At 36.8% G+C, this 21,344-nt stretch overlaps 1 protein-coding gene across 5 annotated transcripts in view; it reads left to right on the top strand.

Moving 5' to 3' along the window:
* The window catches only part of PREX2 (phosphatidylinositol-3,4,5-trisphosphate dependent Rac exchange factor 2), a 299,616-nt gene that overhangs the window by 102,159 nt on the left and 176,113 nt on the right, over positions 1-21,344 (top strand). For all 5 annotated transcript variants that reach the window (XM_059902418.1, XM_059902419.1, XM_059902416.1 and 2 more), the window contains exons 7-9: positions 4,720-4,853; positions 8,393-8,496; positions 19,800-19,949. In XM_059902418.1, coding sequence (XP_059758401.1) covers positions 4,720-4,853; positions 8,393-8,496; positions 19,800-19,949 — 388 coding nt within the window. The remainder of the gene's footprint in view (positions 1-4,719; positions 4,854-8,392; positions 8,497-19,799; positions 19,950-21,344) is intronic.

The following is a 21,344-nucleotide window of genomic DNA, read 5'->3' as shown; positions in this document are numbered from 1 at the left end:
GTTTTGAGAGCTTGCTGTGATATCAATCTGGATTAAATGAATCAAAAGTCAAGCTATTCAAGTATAGGCTAGAGGAAAGAGACCTGGGAGCACTTTGACTATAGGGGCACTTTGAATCAATTGTAGGATGAGGTTGCCATAAATATGCTAATATAACCTTATGCTAAATTAATATATATGTATTGTAGGGGACTGGAGAAATAATAGTATCACTGCTGTATTCTTCATTTGCCAGCTCACATCCAAATGATTGTATTCACTTCTGGAGGTGTTCATGTTAAGGGAAACCCTGACAAACTGGAGAAGGTCCAGAGGAGATCTAGCAGGATCTTCCAGGTTTCTGAAATCAAGCTATATGGTCAAAAGGCAACGGTGTTACAGAGCCTGGAAGGCAGAAGTAAGCATGTTAGCTATGTTCAGATAGTGGTCGGCCTTTCACAAAGAGGGTGTCCACCCACTCCTAGGAGGAAAAATAGTCAGCGAGTGAAAATCATGGTAGATTTTGGCTCTACAGTAAGAAAAACCTTTCTAATAATTAGACTAAATAAAGAAATGGAATCTTATGAAGGAATGAGCTTAATTTTACTGGAAGTATCCAAATACAAGCTGGAAGGCCTTTTTTTGTCAAGGCAGGAGTCGGTGTTCTCTGAGGCAACAAGATGTGTCCACCCTCAATAACCTGAGAAATAACATTGTCTTTCATGAATTAAACCATAAAATCAACGTAAAGTGAAACACAGCAGAGATCAGAAATAAAGGAAGGAATCTTGCAGAATCAGATCACCTTCAATGCTAGTAATCATAATTGTAATAGCCTTTATTGCATCCTTTCTATGTGTTAGGCATGTGCCGGGAGTTTTGCATATATTGCTTTATTAATTTTCACTCTGACTGTATACATTAAGCACGATTATCCCTTTTCTACAGTGGTTTGAAGGCATATGAACATAGCTACAGAATCAAAGGAGCCAATCAGATGTTTGACTTGTTGGCATTGAAAGTAGAGAAAAGAGAGAAAGGTCTAGGAGGGAGAGGCACACAGAGAGACAGATAGACTTCGGACAGTCTTGTCCAGGTGGTAGTTAGAGTCTCCTAGCCCAGGGCTTACAGAAACTCCCCTTAAATCTACCTCGCCAAGATTCTTTCTATTGATGTTTGGTTTTTCAAATGGGTTAAGTTTACAAAGGGAGATTGTGTTAGCCATACTCATGGGACCATTCAGCGTGTATTTCAGTTATTGTCAAGAATAATATATCTGCTTTCTATTTTACACATTGGTCCCCATGAGTTCTTCTTGGACAGTATCTCCCCGGAGGCTGTATATGAGGATGGAATAAATGGCCTCTAGCCATTATAGTTCGCTCAAATTCACATTAAATTCTCCTTATATTTATTAACAAAGATAATAACCACAAACAAGTCAGAAAATGTATTGTTAGTAATTCTTTCATTTAGGAATACATCTATAAGTAAATACCTACATATTTAATTTGGGAGACTTACTTGGAAGACTGGTTAATATGAAAATTAGCCTAATATTGGCAATAACTCTTTATAATGTAATGAATTATTTTCCTGCCTTGGCACTTATGGGCTGCTGTATGGAATAGTCTAAGGTGAAGTGTTTTGTACCTTTTGTAAAACTGCTACTAATAAAGCCACTTTTCATAAGGTTGTGTAGGTCCCTTGTGCAAAAATCAATATGGTTTCCTTTTTTTTTACATTTTTTACATTTCTAATACTATTGTATCTTAATTTTTTTCTAAGGGAGGATGGTATTCACTATAAATTAGAAATCATTGCCACTGAAACTGGGATTTATATTGATATTTGATGACATTGTTTGCTTAATTATCACGTGACACAGTATATGAAATAGTGTAAATGTTTCACAGGTCTCCATTTCTATTTCTATATCTACCCTTTTGACAAAAGGAAAGAAGAGAGGGAAGTATTTAAAATTTAAAATGTGGGGCTTCCCTGGTGGCGCAGTGGTTGAGAATCTGCCTGCCAATGCAGGGGACACGGGTTCGAGCCCTGGTCTGGGAAGATCCCACATGCCACGGAGCAACTAGGCCCGTGAGCCACAACTACTGAGCCTGCGCGTCTGGAGCCTGTGCTCCGCAACAAGAGAGGCCGCGATAGTGAGAGGCCCGCGCACCGCAACGAAGAGCGGCCCCCGCTTGCCGCAACTAGAGAAAGCCCTAGCACAGAAACGAAGACCCAACATAGCAATCAATCAATCAATCAATCAATAAATCTTTAAAAAAAAATTTTTTTTAATGTGTTTGTAATATAGATACTTAGATTAACACGGTAACACTGTCTTAATTAACTTCCCTTTCGGGAAGTTTCTTTTTCTTTTTTTTTTTTTTTTTTTAAAGATTTATTTATTGATTGATTGCTATGTTGGGTCTTCGTTTCTGTGCGAGGGCTTTCTCTAGTTGGCGGCAAGCGGGGGCCACTCTTCATCACGGTGCGCGGGCCTCTCACTATCGCGGCCCCTCCCGTTGTGGAGCACAGGCTCCAGACGCGCAGGCTCAGTAGTTGTGGCTCACGGGCCCAGCTGCTCCGCGGCATGTGGGATCTTCCCAGACCAGGGCTCGAACCCGTGTCCCCTGCATTAGCAGGCAGATTCTCAACCACTGCGCCACCAGGGAAGCCCGGAAGTTTCTTATTATAGTTATATGAGTTATCTTCTTAAAAAATATCCTTTATTTTTTTAATTAAAAAAATAATTTTATTGACGTATAGCTGCTTTACAATGCTATGCCAGTCTCTGCTGTACAGCAACGTGACTCAGTTATGCACATGTAGACAGTCTTTTTTTATATTCTTTGCCATTATGGTTTATCACAGGATGTTGAATATAGGTCCCTGTGCTGTACAGTAGGACCTTGTTGTTTATCCATTCTAAATGTAATAGTTTGCATCTTCCAACCCCTAACATGAGTTATCCTTTTAATTTAAATTTTTATAATTGATCAGAAAAACTATACCTATTGTTATGGTGAAAATATGAAATTAACATTAATGTTCTGAGTTTAAAATATCAAAAATTAAAATTAATGCATTAAGTTTAAAAAGAATCAGAAATTTGTTCCCGGATTTAAAGAGACCAGGCATGTTTATATTTAAAACAGAAGTATTCTTGAAGAGCACACTTAACAGATCTCTACTGAAAATTTCCTTGTTTTTGGTCCAACTCAGTGACTCAGGGCATTAGTTATGCTAGTCTAGGTTGTAGAAAAGAATAGACTACAACATTTATAATGGCTCAAAATAGGTGTTTTTGATCAGCTCACACAACAACCCAATGTGTGTGTTCTGCTCAGTGGGCAGTTTTCCTTTTTTTAAAAAATAAATTTATTTTTATTTATTTATTTTTGGCTGCGTTGGGTCTTTGTTGCTGCACGTGGGCTTTCTCTAGTTGCAGTGAGTGGGGGCTTACTCTTCATTGTGGTGCACGGGCTTCTCACCTCGGTGGCTTCTCTTGTTGCGGAGCACGGGCTCTAGGCCTGCGGGCTTCAGTAGTCGTGGCTCACAGGCTCTAGAGTGCAGGCTCAGTAGTTGTGGCACACAGGCTTAGTTGCTCCGTGGCATGTGGGATCTTCCTGGACCAGGGCTCGAACCCATGTCCCCTGCATTGGCAGGCGGATTCTTAACCACTGTGCCACCAGGGAAGTCCCAGTTTTCCTTTTTTGATATTTCAGGCACCCAGGCTCCTTCCCTCTTGTGGTTCCTTTCAACTTCCAATGGTAAGCACTTGTATTAAGCATCAGTTTTGTCACTAATCATATGACCTTAGTGGGCACTTAATAAAGGTTTATTTAATTAATTAGTTTGCCAATGCAACTATTAATACCTGTGGCAAGAGGTCCTATGGAATGTTGTTCTCTTTACATAGATGTTTTTCTTTTTATTTCTTCTTTTTTCTTCCTCTCCATCCTAGAAGTAGATACAGTTGGCCCTCCGTATTGCGGGTTCCGCACCTGAAGATTTAGCCAACTTCAGATTGAAAATAAAACAAAACTTGCACCAGCAACTATTAGATAGCATTTACATTGTATTTGTGACTATTTACATAGCATTAACATTGTATTAGGTCTTAGAAGTAATCTTGAGATTATTTACAATATACAGGAAGAGGGTCATAGGTTATATACAAACACTACGCCATTTTACTTAAGCGACTTGGGCACCCTCAGATTTTGGTATCTTCAGGGGTCTTGGAAGTGATCCCCCATGGATACAAAGGGATGACTGTATATAAATTGAGACCTGCTAAACATTTAGACAATTTCATGTACTTTGCTATCTGTTCATGGAGCTCTTTTTCCAGACCAGGGAAAGCAAGGAGGAGGATGAAAGGAATATTAGGGACATTAATGTTATGAGTTAGTTTGAAATCATCTCCTTTTTAGAGAACAAAGGTGAAATGTGTCATATATGCTGTGTATGCATACATATATAAAACAGCTAAAAGGAGACATAGACTCTCTTAAGAGTAGCTGTATTTAGTGTTACTGACCAGGAGGAGACTGGGAGGGAAGGATACCTACGTTCAGTGTGTAAATATTTATACTATTTGAACTTTTATCCTGTCCATATATTGCATCTTAAAATAAAAACAAACCACTTTTAAGGAGAAAAAAGAATTACACACGAAAGTTTGTGTTAAGTAATCAGACATTACTTTCTCCATTTTTCCTGACTTAGGGGTCCAACATTACCGACGCCTGTACTGAAATGCTAATGTGTGGAGTCTTACTAAAAATTTCTTCTGGAAATATTCAAGAACGGGTGTTTTTTCTTTTCGATAACCTTTTGGTGTATTGCAAAAGAAAACACAGGTAAGAATACAGACAGGTAATAGTTCAGAAACTGTTTATCCATCGCACAGGTTCAGCCTTTCCTCTGTTCCCGGGAACTCATGACCTCATCAGTAAACTTCCACATACTCTTAGCTTCTTCTCCTTGCACGTTGAAGAAAGGGAACGGGTTAGGATTAGAGCCAGGAGATAATTAAATTGCTGTCTCTCTATCTTAATGAGCTTTTTAAAAAATTCCTTTTTACCGTCCGTGAAAATGAACCTGTTTATTTCTTGTAATATGCTCTTCTAAATTTTTTGTGTTTGATAACAAGATTGGGATTAGTAGAAATGGGCTTTAGGAAGATCTAGAAGAGGCTGTGAATTCTACCTGTATGAAACTCTTTTAAAAATTGTAAGGTGATTCAAGTTGTTTAGGTGCAATTATTTTTTTCCCCAACTTTACTGAGGTATAATTGACAAATAAAATTGTAAGATAAAGTGTACAGTGTGATGATTTATGTATACATGGTGAAAGGATTTCCCCCATTGAATTAATTAACACATCCATCTAGGTACGATTATTAAAGGCATCTGTTTGAGAATGAGATCTTTTCTTCATTAGAGTTATCTCATCCTTATATATATGCTTGCCCCCAAGACCAAAGCTTTTGCAAAATTAACAGTGTACAAATGACGTGAACCTTCATGGTCTCATAGCTGTAACTGTTAAGTAAAGTAAGCAATAGGAAAAGTTTTACAAAATTAAAATCATGCTGTTTAGCAAATAGCCTTAAAGTATGTATAGTGAACGTGGACCAAATACATAGTGATTAAAAATGGAAATCACTAAATAAACCTATTATGTCCATTCCCTTCCAGAACTGGAATGGTGTGAATATACCATCTGTTTCATTCATTTTAGAATACTTTATCTCCGTTACCATATACTTTCTAAGCTCTAAAGATCTTTCAGAGAATATGAGTAAACTGAACCTTTTCTGAAACTTCCATAATTTTGTAATTATAGGAGCCAGGGACTGGTGATTTTACTTTAGTTCTACAGCTACATTCTTTAAAGACCAGAGTGCTGGATTAGGCACCCCAACTCTGGATATTTCTGATGCTATTCATTTTAGGAGAAACTAGTTTAAAAACAATTTATTGTGTGATATTAGATACATATAACATGATATTGCTTCCTTTGGCTTGTTTATGATCTTTGTAAGATAGTATCACAGTGTATTGTCTTCTGCAGTTTACATTTTGTATACAATATGGTTTGTAAACTATATATCCCTGTGTGTAGCAATAATTTATTCATTTTAACTGCTGCATAAGAGTTCATTGGTTGAGGGACTTACCCGGCAGTCCATTGGTTAAGACTCCACCTTCCAGTGCAGCGGGCATGGGGTCAATCCCTGGTCGGGGAGCTAAGATCCCACATGCCGCGCAGTGCGGCCAAGAAAAAAAAAAAAAGATTTCATTGGTTGAATATATCACAATTTAATTATTCATTCTCCTATCAATGGACTCTAGGGTTGTTTCCAGTTTTTCTGCTATTGTGACATTACTGTACACATATCCTGGTGACCGTTAAAATTCATCAGGAGGGAAGTCACAGAATCAAGTTATGCAAGTACTCAACACTGCAATATAGAGCAAAATTATTTTGAAACCAAAAGTTTTCCAATTTTGATACTTCAATAGGGTCATTTTCTGAAGGGACCGAAGATCTCTTTATTTAAGCTAAGTGTTACAGTACTGGTCAGACACTTACTGGGATTTCATTTTGAGTATTAATATCTACAGGTCAAGAAAAATATAAAAAACCTGGACAGAGGTCACAGCAAGATCACAAAGAAAATTAATGCTTTGGAAAATGGGACCCAAAGATAGATTCTATAGTGTGTGTGTGTGTGTGTGTGTGTGTATACATATATATATTGATGATAATATATAAAAATATATATAAACATGTCATAATTATTTGCCTGTGACTAAAACTGCTATTGAGGATATTAAGCTTTGAAAAATATGATTGATTTTAAGTGTGATGTACCAACTTATAAGAAATTCTTTTTTGCAAGACACCGTGACACTGTTTCCTCCCTGAGAGACGATGCAGTTGCCTGCATGTTCGTCGGCTCTGCATTCTTCTCTCTTCGGCCTCCAACGATGCCAACTTTCATAGCTACCTGGCCTGAATCCTTAATTTAAAGCAGTTATTTAGGCTTTCTACAAAGGACATTTAGAGGTCGCTTTCAAAATGAACATGGGTGTGCAGGATGGTGAAGGCCTGGGGCTGGCAGACCGTCAGTCAGATTAATTAATCAATTTAGTTTTGTTTAGTGGTGAGGAAGGATTATGAGGTTTTGATGAGGGTTTAGGACATGTAAGCTGGAATATGCTCTCTTTTCTAAAGGAACTCAGGGAGCATGATAGCACCTTGAGAATCCCCTCCCTTCAACTCCCCCTTCCACTCCAGGGCAGGTGTCAAATGCAAAGGAGAGGAGGGAAGGGAACACTGCACTAGTGTACTTGACATCTTAACTTTTGCTCGGTGTGTCTGTGTAACACAATACATTAATATTTATTTCAGTATATTCAATTGTTAGCAGACTTTTGTCAATGAGTCAAATTGAATAGTTCAGGTCAACTGAAGTCTCTTGAATGACTAGGTATTACTTAATCTTCTTGAATTATTTCTTAGACTCTTTCCTCTTTAATTTAATATATTTAAAAAACCCAGTTTTGAAAACACTATCCCTGAGTGTTCAAGTATGAACACTCATACTTGAATGTTTATACTTAATGTTTATACATCATTTATACTTAATGATTCAAGTATAAATATACATAACTGCCTAATTCACTGTTACAAATGTTCATCTGTAAACCTGGATTTTTTTTTTTTTTTTTTTTACTTTGTGTTGCATAGGTTTTAAGATTAAAGGCTGGTACCATACACAAAATTTTGAAATGTTTTGGACTACTTTAAAAATAAATAAGATCTTTATGAAGGATTATAAATGTATTGAGAGACTTATCTCTCAAGTATACAGTTATCATATCATAAAAACAATATAGGGAAATATTTTACGGCTAGATAATGCTTAATAACCTCCAGCACAGTCAAATTTCTTTGAAGAAGGATCATAAGTATTAACTGAATTTCACCAGGGATTGAAAAAACAGGAATTACCAGCTGGTTACTGACAAATGAGAAATGAAGGTAAAATAAATCAAATGAAATTGTAAATAACCAACTTTTAGTGTCTGTCAGAGTTTGATTAGGCATCTTTGATGTCATATATTGAGCAAAAGTACATATTTACCCTCCTATCTGTATGTTGTCCTTAGCCTACAGCTTCAGTTTATTTAAAAAACTAGCACACAAGTCACATCTTACAGAGCAACCTGTGCTGTTATGAATGGGAAGACACAAGTAAAAATTACCAAGAGCCTAACATTTGACATTGTTGACTGCATTGGTATCTCTTTTTCAAAGAATTATTGCTTTAACACTGTTTTGCATTAAGTTTAGTAACCAAGTTTTTGTGATTTCATTCAATTGTAAGACGGTTGAAGAACAGCAAAGCGTCTACCGATGGACATCGTTACGTTTTTCGTGGCCGGATCAATACAGAGGTGATGGAAGTGGAGAATGTGGATGATGGCACAGGTAAGTGATTGGTAGATTTAAAATGGAATGCCAATAATAAACTCCCTTGTAAGACAGACTTTTCACTTGAATAATTCATTTGCAGTGAATTTCAGCTTAGAAATACTTTGTTAGGTAGAGCAGTCACAGGAAAAAGTCAAGATAGAGTGTCGGGCGCAGCCGTTTCGCAAGAGGGACTCTGGTCTGAACCTCTGGAGGCCAGGGCTCTGCACGTGGCACCCTATGAGCAAGTGAAACTAGACGAAGCACTGAGGAAAGAGAAAAAGATGAGAAGTATCAGTTAAGAAGTCTAAAGTCGAGTCCTGGGAGATTTAACCAAGATGGCGGAGTAGAAGGACGTGCTCTCACTCCCTCTTGCGAGAGCACCAGAATCACAACTGGCTGCTGGACAATCATTGACAGGAAGACCCTGGACTTCACCAAGGAGGATACCCCACGACCAAGGACAGAGGAGAAGCCACAGTGAGACGGTAGGAGGGGCGCAATCAGAGTAAAATCAAATCCCATAACTGCTGGGTGGGTGACTCACAGACTGGCGAACACTTATACCACAGAAGTCCACCCACTGGAGTGAAGGTTCTGAGCCCCACGTCAGGCTTCCCAACCTGGGGGTCCGGCAACGGGAGGAGGAATTCCTAGAGAATCAGACTTTGAAGCCTAGTGGGAATTGATTGCAGGACTTTGACAGGACTGGGGGAAACAGAGACCCCACTCTTGGAGGGCACACACAAAGTAATGTGTGCATCGGGACCCAGGGGAAGGAGCAGTGACCCTGGGGGAGACTGAACCAGACCTACCTGCTGGTGTTGGGGGGTCTCCTGCAGAGGCGAGTGGTGGCTCTGTTTCACCGTGGGGATAAGGACACTGGCAGCAGAGGTTCTGGGAAGTTCTCCTTGGTGTGAGCCCTCCCAGAGTCTGCCATTAACCCCACCAAAGAGCACGGGTAGGCTCCAGTGTTGGGTTGCCTCAGGCAAAACAACCAACAGGGAGGGAACCCAGCCCCACCCATCAACAGTCAAGTGGATTAAGGTTTTACTGAGCTCTGACCGCCACAGCAACAGTCAGCTCTACCCACCACCAGAGCCTCCCATCAAGCCTCTTAGATAGCCTCAACCACCAGAGGGCAGACAACAGAAGCAAGAAAAACTATAATCCTGCAGCCTGTGGACCAAAAACCACAGTTACAGAAAGACAGAGAAGATGAAAAGGCAGAGGGCTATGTACCAGATGAAGGAACAAGAAAAAACCCCAGAAAAACAACTAAATGAAGTGGAGATAGGCAACCTTCCAGAAAAAGAATTCAGAATAATGATAGTGAAGATGATCCAGGACCTCGGCATAAGAATGGAGGCAAAGATTGAGAAGATGCAAGAAATGATTAACAAAGACCTAGAAGAATTAAAGAACAAACAAACAGAGATGACCAATACAATAACTGAAATGAAAACTACACTAGAAGGAATCAATAGCAGAATAACTGAGGCAGAAGAACGGATAAGTGACCTGGAAGACAGAATGATGGAATTCACTGCTGCAGAACAGACAAAAGAAAAAAGAATGAAAAGAAATGAAGACAGCCTAAGAGACCTCTGGGACAACATTAAACGCAACAACATTCGCATTATAGGGGTCCCAGAAGGAGAAGAGAGAGAGAAAGGACCAGAGAAAATATTTGAAGAGATTATAGTCGAAAACTTCCCTAACATGGGAAAGGAAATAGCCACCCAAGTCCAGGAAGCGCAGAGAGTCCCATACAGAATAAACCCAAGGAGAAACACGCCGAGACACATAGTAATCAAAGTGGCAAAAATTAAAGACAAAGAAAAATTATTGAAAGCAGCAAGGGAAAAACAACAAATAACATACAAGGGAATTCCCATAAGGTTAACAGCTAGATTTCTCAGCAGAAACTCTGCAAGCCAGAAGGGAGTGGCATGATATACTTAAAGTGATGAAAGGGAAGAACCTACAACCAAGATTACTCTACCCGGCAAGGATCTCATTTAGATTTGATGGAGAAATCAAAAGCTTTGCAGACAAGCAAAAGCTAAGAGAATTCAGCACCACCAAACCAGCTCTACAACAAATGCTAAAGGAACTTCTCTAAGTGGGAAACACAAGAGAAGAAAAGGACCTACAAAAACAAACCCAAAACAATTAAGAAAATGGTCATAGGAACATACATATCGATAATTACCTTAAACGTGAATGGATTAAATGCCCCAACCAAAAGACATAGACTGGCTGAATGGATACAAAAACAAGACCCATATATATGCTGTCTACAAGAGACCCACTTTAGACCTAGGGACACATACAGACTGAAAGTGAGGGGATGGAAAAAGATATTCCATGCAAATGGAAATCAAAAGAAAGCTGGAGTAGCTATACTCATATCAGATAAAATAGACCTTAAAATAAAGAATGTTACAAGAGACAAGGAAGGACACTACATAATGATCCAGGGATCAATCCAAGGAGAAGATATAACAATTATAAATATATATGCACCCAACATAGGAGCACCTCAATACATAAGGCAACTGCTAACAGCTATAAAAGAGGAAATCGACAGTAACACAATGATAGTGGGGGACTTTAACACCTCACTTACACCAATGGACAGATCATCCAAAATGAAAATAAATAAGGAAACAGAAGCTTTAAATGACACAATAGACCAGATAGATTTAATTGATATTTATAGGACATTCCATCCAAAAACAGCAGATTACACGTTCTTCTCAAGTGCGCACGGAACATTCTCCAGGATAGATCACATCTTGGGTCACAAATCAAGCCTCAGTAAATTTAAGAAAATTGAAATCATATCAAGCATCTTTTCTGACCACAACGCTATGAGATTAGAAATGAATTACAGGGAAAAAAACATAAAAAGGACAAACACATGGAGGCTAAACAATACGTTACTAAATAACCAAGAGATCACTGAAGAAATCAAAGAGGAAATAAAAAAATACCTAGAGACAAATGACAATGAAAACACGACGACCCAAAACCTATGGGATGCAGCAAAAGCGGTTCTAAGAGGGAAGTTTATAGCTATACAAGCCTACCTAAAGAAACAAGAAAAATCTCAAGTAAACAATCTAACCTTACACCTAAAGAAACTAGAGAAAGAAGAACAAACAAAACCCAAAGTTAGCAGAAGGAAAGAAATCATTAAGATCAGAGCAGAAATAAATGAAATAGAAACAAAGAAAACAATAGCAAAGATCAATAAAACTAAAAGTTGGTTTTTTGAGAAGATAAACAAAATTGATAAGCCATTAGCCAGACTCATCAAGAAAAAGAGGGAGAGGACTCAAATCAATAAAATCAGAAATGAAAAAGGAGAAGTTACAACAGACACCACAGAAATACAAAGCATCCTAAGAGACTACTACAAGCAACTTTATGCCAATAAAATGGACAACCTGGAAGAAATGGACAAATTCTTAGAAAGGTATAACCTTCCCAGACTGAATCAGGAAGAAACAGAAAATATGAACAGACCAATCACAAGTAATGAAATTGAAACTGTGATTAAAAATCTTCCAACAAACAAAAGTCCAGGACCAGATGGCTTCACAGGTGAATTCTATCAAACATTTAGAGAAGAGCTAACACCCATCCTTCTCAAACTCTTCCAAAAAATTGCAGAGGAAGGAACACTCCCAAACTCATTCTATGAGGCCACCATCACCCTGATACCAAAACCAGACAAAGACACTACAAAAAAGAAAATTACAGACCAATATCACTGATGAATATAGATGCAAAAATCCTCAACAAAATACTAGCAAACAGAATCCAGCAACACATTAAAAGGATCATACACCACGATCAAGTGGGATTTATCCCAGGGATGCAAGGATTCTTCAGTATACGCAAATCAATCAATGTGATACACCATATTAACAAATTGAAGAATAAAAACCATATGATCATCTCAATAGATGCAGAAAAAGCTTTTGACAAAATTCAACACCCATTTCTGATAAAAACTCTCCAGAAAGTGGGCATAGAGGGAACCTACCTCAACATAATAAAGGCCATATATGACAAACCCACAGCAAACATCATTCTCAATGGTGAAAAACTGAAAGCATTTCCTCTAAGATCAGGAACGAGACAAGGATGTCCACTCTCACCACTATTATTCAACATAGTTCTGGAAGTCCTAGCCACGGCAATCAGAGAAGAAAGAGAAATAAAAGGAATACAAATTGGAAAAGAAGAAGTAAAACTGTCACTGTTTGCGGATGACATGATACTATACATAGAGAATCCTAAAACTGCCACCAGAAAACTGCTAGAGCTAATTAATGAATATGGTAAAGTTGCAGGATACAAAATTAATGCACAGAAATCTCTTGCATTCCTATACACTAATGATGAAAAATCTGAAAGAGAAATTATGGAAACACTCCCATTTACCATTGCAACAAAAAGAATAAAATACCTAGGAATAAACCTACCTAGGGAGACGAAAGACCTGTATGCAGAAAACTACAAGACACTGATGAAAGAAATTAAAGATGATACCAACAGATGGAGAGATATACCATGTTCTTGGATTGGAAGAATCAACATTGTGAAAATGAGTATACTACCCAAAGCAATCTACAGATTCAATGCAATCCCTATCAAATTACCAATGGCATTTTTTACGGAGCTAGAACAAATCATCTTAAAATTTGTATAGAGACACAAAAGACCCCGAATAGGCAAAGCAGTCTTGAGGCAAAAAAATGGAGCTGGAGGAATCAGACTCCCTGACTTCAGACTATACTACAAAGCTACAGTAATCAAGACAATATGGTACTGGCACAAAAACAGAAACATAGATCAATGGAACAAGATAGAAAGCCCAGAGATTAACCCACGCACCTATGGTCAACTAATCTATGACAAAGGAGGCAAAGATATACAATGGAGAAAAGACAGTCTCTTCAATAAGTGGTGCTGGGAAAACTGGACAGCTACATGTAAAAGAATGAAATTAGAATACTCCCTAACACCATACACAAAAATAAACTCAAAATGGATTAGAGACCTAAATATAAGACTGGACACTATAAAACTCTTAGAGGAAAACATAGGAAGAACACTCTTTGACATAAATCACAGCAAGATCTTTTTTGATCCACCTCCTAGAGTAATGGAAATAAAAACAAAAATAAACAAGTGGGACCTAATGAAACTTCAAAGCTTTTGCACAGCAAAGGAAACCATAAACAAGACGAAAAGACAACCCTCAGAATGGGAGAAAATATTTGCAAATGAATCAACGGACAAAGGATTAATCTCCAAAATATATAAACAGCTCATTCAGCTCAATATCAAAGAAACAAACACCCCAATCCAAAAATGGGCAGAAGACCTAAATAGACATTTCTCCAAAGAAGACATACAGACGGCCACGAAGCACATGAAAAGATGCTCAACATCACTAATTATTAGAGAAATGCAAATCAAAACTACAATGAGGTATCACCTCACTCCTGTTAGAATGGGCATCGTCAGAAAATCTACAAACAACAAATGCTGGAGAGGGTGTGGAGAAAAGGGAACCCTCTTGCACTGTTGGTGGGAATGTAAATTGATACAGCCACTATGGAGAACAATATGGAGGTTCCTTAAAAAACTAAAAATAGAATTACCATATGACCCAGCAATCCCACTACTGGGCATATACCCAGAGAAAACCGTAATTCAAAAAGACACATGCACCCGAATGTTCATTGCAGCACTATTTACAATAGCCAGGTCATGGAAGCAACCTAAATGCCCATCAACAGACGAATGGATAAAGAAGATGTGGTACATATATACAATGGAATATTACTCAGCCATAAAAAGGAACGAAATTGAGTCATTTGTTGAGACGTGGATGGATCTAGAGACTGTCATACAGAGTGAAGTAAGTCAGAAAGAGAAAAACAAATATCGTATATTAATGCATGTATGCGGAACCTAGAAAAATGGTACAGATGAGCCACTTTGCAGGGCAGAAGTTGAGACACAGATGTAGAGAATGGACATATGGACACCAAGGGGGGAAAACTGCGGTGAGGTGGGGATGGTGGTGTGCTGAATTGGGCGATTGGGATTGACATGTATACACTGATGTGTATAAAACTGATGCCTAATAAGAACCTGCAGTATAAAAAAACAAACAAAACAACTAATACTAAACTTTCATTGGGTTATTTGTATGGAAATATGTTAATATATGAATATTATATGAATATTATATGAATATAATATATGAAATTTCTAAAAATCTTATATTTGTATTTGTATGGAAATATGTATGGAAATATGTTAATATAAATGTTTCAGACATTACATGAAATTTCTAAAAATCTTAAAAAAAAAAATATAGACATGTTTTTATAGTCATCAATGTTAAGTATAATACTTTAATTGTACCTAAGTTTACTGAAATCAACTAAGTTCATATTATTTCTGTTGCAAATTTGTCAGCAAGAAAAATAACTTGATATGATGAAAAATTAAATGTAAATGAGGTAAGAAAAAAAAAAAAAGAAAAAAAAAAAGTCAAGATAAGGGAGAGGAGGACTCTTATAAAATGGAAAATTATATTCGGCTGAAACATGTTAAACCCTAGCATTAAACACAGAGATACAAAAATAGCTGGGAGTGTCATAAAGTAGTAGTAATGTCCATAATGTACATATTTGTTTGATCGTGATGCTATTAAAATTATCCAGTGTAAGAGCTATCATAAGAAAACATTGAACCTCCAGAATTACTTTTCATGGTTCAGGCTTGAAAAGCCATTCAAAAAGTAGCACCAGATCATTTGTATTCTGTCCTGACAACTAGTTTATTTGTGTGGTTGGACAGAGGGCGAGAATGTTTGACCTCTAAAATGTGGTCTGTAGTGCAGTGTTGGACAAACCATAGATTACAATACAGTAGTCAAATTTGAATTGGATAGGATGGAAATTCTTTATTCTTAAGGTATTCTTGAAAAGTGAATAGATATTTCAAAGGCAAGGTTCAGCTGTCATTTTTAATATAAATATTTGAATGTATTTAAGATACTGAATGCATTGTTTTTATAAAACTAAATTTTGCTTATTAAAAAAAATTGGAATTTGCAGAAAAATAGGTGAAAAATAGTAGATAATCTTATCAACCAAAGACAAATAAAGGAGAAAATTTTTTTTAAATGTCTTCAATTTTCCTTTGGTGCATAGGTAAAAAAATACTTGAAACATGAACTTTATAATTTTGTATCCTTTTCCATTTAAATAAAAGCATTATCTTAATGATAGTCCTCTTTATCTTCATGTCTTGTCACCAAATAAACATAGTTTTTATTGTTGCATAACAGCCAATTAAACAGATAAACCATAGTTACCTTAACAACTAGTATTGTTTCGTAAGCTAGATTTAATACATTCTTAATTAAAAAGTGGCATAACTTTACAATGTTGAAAAGAGTACCGAGAATATAATAGCTGTTTTCTTTTTTTTTTTAATAATTTTTTTAAAAATTTATTTATTATTTATTTTTGGCTGTGTTGGGTCTTCGTTTCTATGCGAGGGCTTTCTCTAGTTGCGGCAAGTGGGGGCCACTCTTCATCGCGATGCACGGGCCTCTCACTATCGTGGCCCCTCTTGTTGCGGAGCACAGGCTCCAGACGCACAGGCTCAGTAGTTGTGGCTCACGGGCCCAGTTGCTCCGCGGCATGTGGGATCCTCCCAGACCAGGGCTCGAACCTGTGTCCCCTGCACTGGCAGGCAGATTCTCAACCACTGCGCCACCAGGGAAGCCCGCTATTTTCTGATACACTTAAATTTTCAGTGTTATTAATTTGAGGCAGTGTTTTAGGAATTTAAAAAGGTCAATGGGGAAGCTACTTTTTAGAGTTTTAAAAGGAAAAATTAGAAACATTTTTTTCCCCATAAATAATGTCATATGTTATTTTGGATGCCAGAAAAGTGTTCTTTTATTGTTTGACAAAATCAAACATTTATTCTAAAAAATAATTTTCTCAACATTAAATACTTATAATGTGAGTGTATTGTAATTTTAAAAATTTCTCTTAGAAATTTATGCATTCCCACTGCTGATCACCAGAATTCAGGTTAAATACATTACTTAGACACCAATTTCTTGATGTTTTAAATAATATATTCTGGCAGTTTCTTCTGTTTTCTAGCCTAACAATACAATACTTGGCTATTGTTTATCTTATTAAAATGCAAGTTATTGAAAGGATACCACACTATCCCATGAGATTTATAGTTAGTTGTATCAGTTTTAGAAAAACCCCATCTCATTGTATAAACCTTTGCAGAATTAAGAGTAAGGAATTTGCAAACTGGATAGCTTCAAAATAATTAGTGACTTGTTCAAGGCTGCCTCTTGGATTTTTCTTTTTTTTTTAAAAAAACAATCAGTGACTAGAGACTGTTGAACTTGGATATTCCACACTTAGTGAATGACAGTTTTAATTCCATTTCTTCTTGACACTTCCTATAAAATTAATATTTTAGATCCACTGAAACTTACAAATTTCTGTGTTTGCTGGCAATGAATAAATTATTTGTTCTTTCATTCAAAAAATATTTTAAAATTCCTACTTAAGGAAAGGCATTGTTGGACTTTTCTGTGATCTTTAATGAGGGTGTTCTTCATAAATAAGTTTAATTCTTATTTTGTTAAATGAAGATATTGAGATAGGTACTATGATTAAAATTATGAAGCTGTTTATATATCACTAAGTCTTTTGAAATAAATAAAAATAAATTGCTTATTTTGTACAACATTGATAATTTAGTAACTATGATATCGTTACAAAATACTTACACTACATTTTGAGGTCTGTTGTATGTATTACATATATGTGTATGCATACATATATATACACGTGTGTATATGTGTTTTAAATTGCTTATGATTTTTTAAATTGTCATGATAGAAAACAGCTAGCACATAAATGTTGAAAAGGAACATTATCCTTTCATTGTAAATTATTAGGTGATACAACTGTTCTTTGAAAACCTTATATTGATACAGCAATTAATCTGTTATTTGGGATAGTAGATTTTATGGTCAGCTGATGATCTTGCTCTTTGTACATGAAACAGTAGCCATGTGCAATCACATGCTGGTTCTGACTTTAGTTGTGCAGTTTCCGAGGGAAGTTTGAACACACAGGCTGGAGTGGTCAGGCAGGGCTTCCTGGAATATGTGGGTACATATTAAAGAGAAGTAAGGGTCCATGAGGCAGAGAGTAGAGCAGGATAGCGTGATGAGAGCCTTGGCTTGGGGGACACATGAATATTCTCAGGACAAGAAGGAAAGCAGCAGACAAGAAGAGTGGTGGGAACACATTGGAACGTAGTGGGAAATGGAGTTGGCTAGTAGGGTGGAGTCGGTCTAGGGAGAATCTCTAAAGCAAGCCTACATGTGTTGACTTGATTCAGTGGTGAGCTACCAAAGGCTTTTGAGCTAAGAAATGGCTGCTAATGAAAAATATTGGAGGAAAAGTCAGCGGGGTGTGAAGAGGGCAGTGCCAGGCTCAAGTAATCCCAGGAGGAAAGGAAGGTTACAGAGGTGGCTTGCCCAGGACACTTACTCTACAAGGTCAGAAGCATCACTCTGGTGAGTTTGGCACTTGAACTTGAGCTCCCCTATGTTCTGTGGGCGGAATACGTTATGCTCATTTTAAAGTAAGTCTAATGTTTTATTACTGCAGGCTGCATGTGGCTCTTGTGGTTTTCTTTGTCTAGAGTATGGGTAAAGGGGTAATAACGCTAGTGGGAATGTGGGATCTTTTAAGCTGCAGTGCTACGGTTCACTTAGCAATCTTTGCCTGGTTTTCGAAGAGGGGAGAGAATCTGAAGAGCTTGTTCTTGTTTGTGATACTGGCCTTGTAAGGTGACAGCTTGCGGGAGGGGGATGTGGAAACACGTATAATTTGATCTTTTTTTCCAGCAATTTATCCTAAATTCTCAATTGGTTATTTTTATAGATATTAAGGAGGGATGGTGGTCTAATTAGGAACTACAATAATAATTTTTTTTACCTTACTAATTCCAATGATGCTTATCTGACATGTATTATTAGGTTCTGCTATTTTGTATGCATTGTGAATATGAATTAAATATATAAAGGTAAGAAGAAAAGTACAAAAATTCCTTTTAAAAACAGATGGTAATTTCTTTATAAGGGAAAATCCTCTGTCAGGTTAAATCTCCGTATTAACAGAAATTGTTATTGAGTATTCATGAGATTATGGCTAGAAGAATATCTAACATAATATATAATATATATAATATAATCCTATCCTGGCTCAAATGTAACCTGGAATTTTTAAAGTAGCCCTCTCCCCCACCTAGACAGAATCATTCAATAATGCATTTTTGGAACATTCTGTTCACAGATAACTTATGGTGATTTTGGAGCTAAAAGACTATGAGAACCAGATTTTGGGAGAATGAGTACCAAACCATTTCTTCTTCTACTCAGAACTTAGCAAATAAAATAGATCAAAAGAAACAAACAAAAACAGGTGTAGTGCCACAACCTTTTATGTTCTGTGGCTTACCTCCTATAATCCACCGTAGCTTCTTAGTGTCTCTCGAGGGAGACAATGGAAGATGTCACTTTAATTGATGCAGATGCTGATTCAGGCATTTGTCGTATGTGTTTCTGTCTTGAAATCTTTGCTTTGCAGACTCTGATGCCAGTAAAGCCTGGTTACAATTAATGTCTATTCTCTGCCTGCCATTAGGTAGGGAGCTGCCAGAAAGGGTTTGCTGATGACATTTTCAAATCCAGGATGTCAGTTTAGCCAAAATTATGGTGAGATCTAGAAAAAGACAATTAAATGTGAATTCACAAAGAAGAATTTTTTCTTTCATAAAACAGAAGCAGTATTGTAACAAATTCAATAAATTCTTTTTATGTGGACTTTTGAAATGGTCTACATTAAAAAAAATCTTTAAAAAAGTTTTATTGCTTTAGGAACTTGAACAATATTTTTGGACATAGAGGAAAGGAATGTTAATGAGTTTGGGTGGTTAATTTCCTGTAATATGTTAATGCTGTGAGTTAGAAATGTTCCATTATTGAGGTCTGACTGCATTTAATATATAAACGTTTCTTCAATTTTTAAAATTTGTATGGTCTTCAATACACATATATAAAGCAAAGGTATTTTGAAGAATTCAGTGGTTTTGGACCTTTTTTGAATGATTGCGTTACTCGAATATATATTATATCTGTTCATTCACCTTTACCTATTAATTTTCAGCTGACTTCCACAGCAGTGGACACATTGTTGTTAATGGGTGGAAGATACATAACACAGCCAAAAATAAATGGTTTGTGTGTATGGCAAAAACACCTGAAGAGAAACATGAATGGTTTGAAGCCATTTTGAAAGAAAGAGAACGGCGGAAAGGTGGGTGTATGAATTGGGCATTATTATACTTTGTGAAGGTTCGAATTTAACAAGAAAGCAGAAAATGGGCAAAAGTTATGAGAAAGTAGATGGTGTCTGATGTTCACTTAGATTAACTATGTGATGTAAGGCCAGGCTAAAATACTTTTTGAATACTTCCAATGTTGTTACTGAAATAAAGTTAAAGAAAACCTTATATAGTTAGCAAAATAATTATATTGTGGCTAGCGGTGTCTTTTAAATAGCGTCTTAGTCTACTGAGGCTACTGTAACAGATTACCCTAGACTGGGTGGCTTATAAACAACAGAAATTCATTTCTCACAGTTCTGGAGGCTGGGAAGACCAAAATTCAGTATCCAGTGAGGGCTGTTTCCTGTTTCATGGATGGCCATGTACTCACTGTGTCCTCACCTAGCAGAAGAGATGAAAGCTCTCTGGGGTCTCCTTAATAAGGGCACTAATCCCATTCGTGAGGACTCCACCCTCATGAGCTAATCCCCAAAGACCCTATCTCCTAATGCCATCTCATTGGGTGATTCCTCATATGGAATTTGGGGGCACACAGACATTCAGTTTACAGCAAATAGTTTCACCTGCTTTAAAATTTGTTCCGTTTTCTTTGCACTTTATTCTTGCCATTTCTAAAGCATCATTATAGAGTTTTCCTTTAAGAAACATGCTTTAATAATATAATGCAGTGCTGTGGGGCCTGCAACAATTGCTCCCTGTACATTTAACAGTACACTGAAAATTCCTAGGCCACATATTTTGGTATTCTAATTATAAAATAAGGCAATTTGGATGAATATTAACTTTTTAATATTGTTATAATGCCACTGAATGTAATGTAACGCAGTAAGGAGCTTGTTCACACAAGGAGGCCTAGCTCAAATTCACTTCATGTTTTTATCAAGGTTTGCAAACAATATTTGGTCTGGTGATACTCAGTTGTATGAAGTTTATCTGCAAGTACTCATATTTCTGTAATTCAGCTAGGAAATAGAAATGCTTGTATAACTACTATTTTCTATACCAAATAATTGATGAGAAACGTGGCAGTGTTTATTCCTTTTCTCAGAGATCTAGGTATAAAATATCTCATTGGTGATGAAATTTTGGAACACAAAGAGCTGCTTCCTCCCATCTTTAGGTATTTCCCCATGAAGGGTGTAGAGAGTTTCTACCTTGATTAAAATATTCATAGCATACCTTTTTATAAGTATCTCCAAAACATTTAAAAATACTTACTCCTTTGACTGATCTTAGATGAAGAACCAGACAGAAAAATTTAAAACAGAGATCATGAATGCATTATTGGCTCTTTAAGTTTTGTTGAATCTAGCAGTCAATTCAAATAGCATAACAAATCATTTAGAAGGTAAATTGAATTTTTC

This window comes from Balaenoptera ricei, chromosome 17 (genome assembly GCF_028023285.1).
Source record: "Balaenoptera ricei isolate mBalRic1 chromosome 17, mBalRic1.hap2, whole genome shotgun sequence".
Classification (NCBI taxonomy): domain Eukaryota; kingdom Metazoa; phylum Chordata; class Mammalia; order Artiodactyla; family Balaenopteridae; genus Balaenoptera; species Balaenoptera ricei.
The sequence above is the reverse complement of the archived record's forward strand: the minus strand, read 5'-3'. Positions and strand labels throughout refer to the sequence as shown.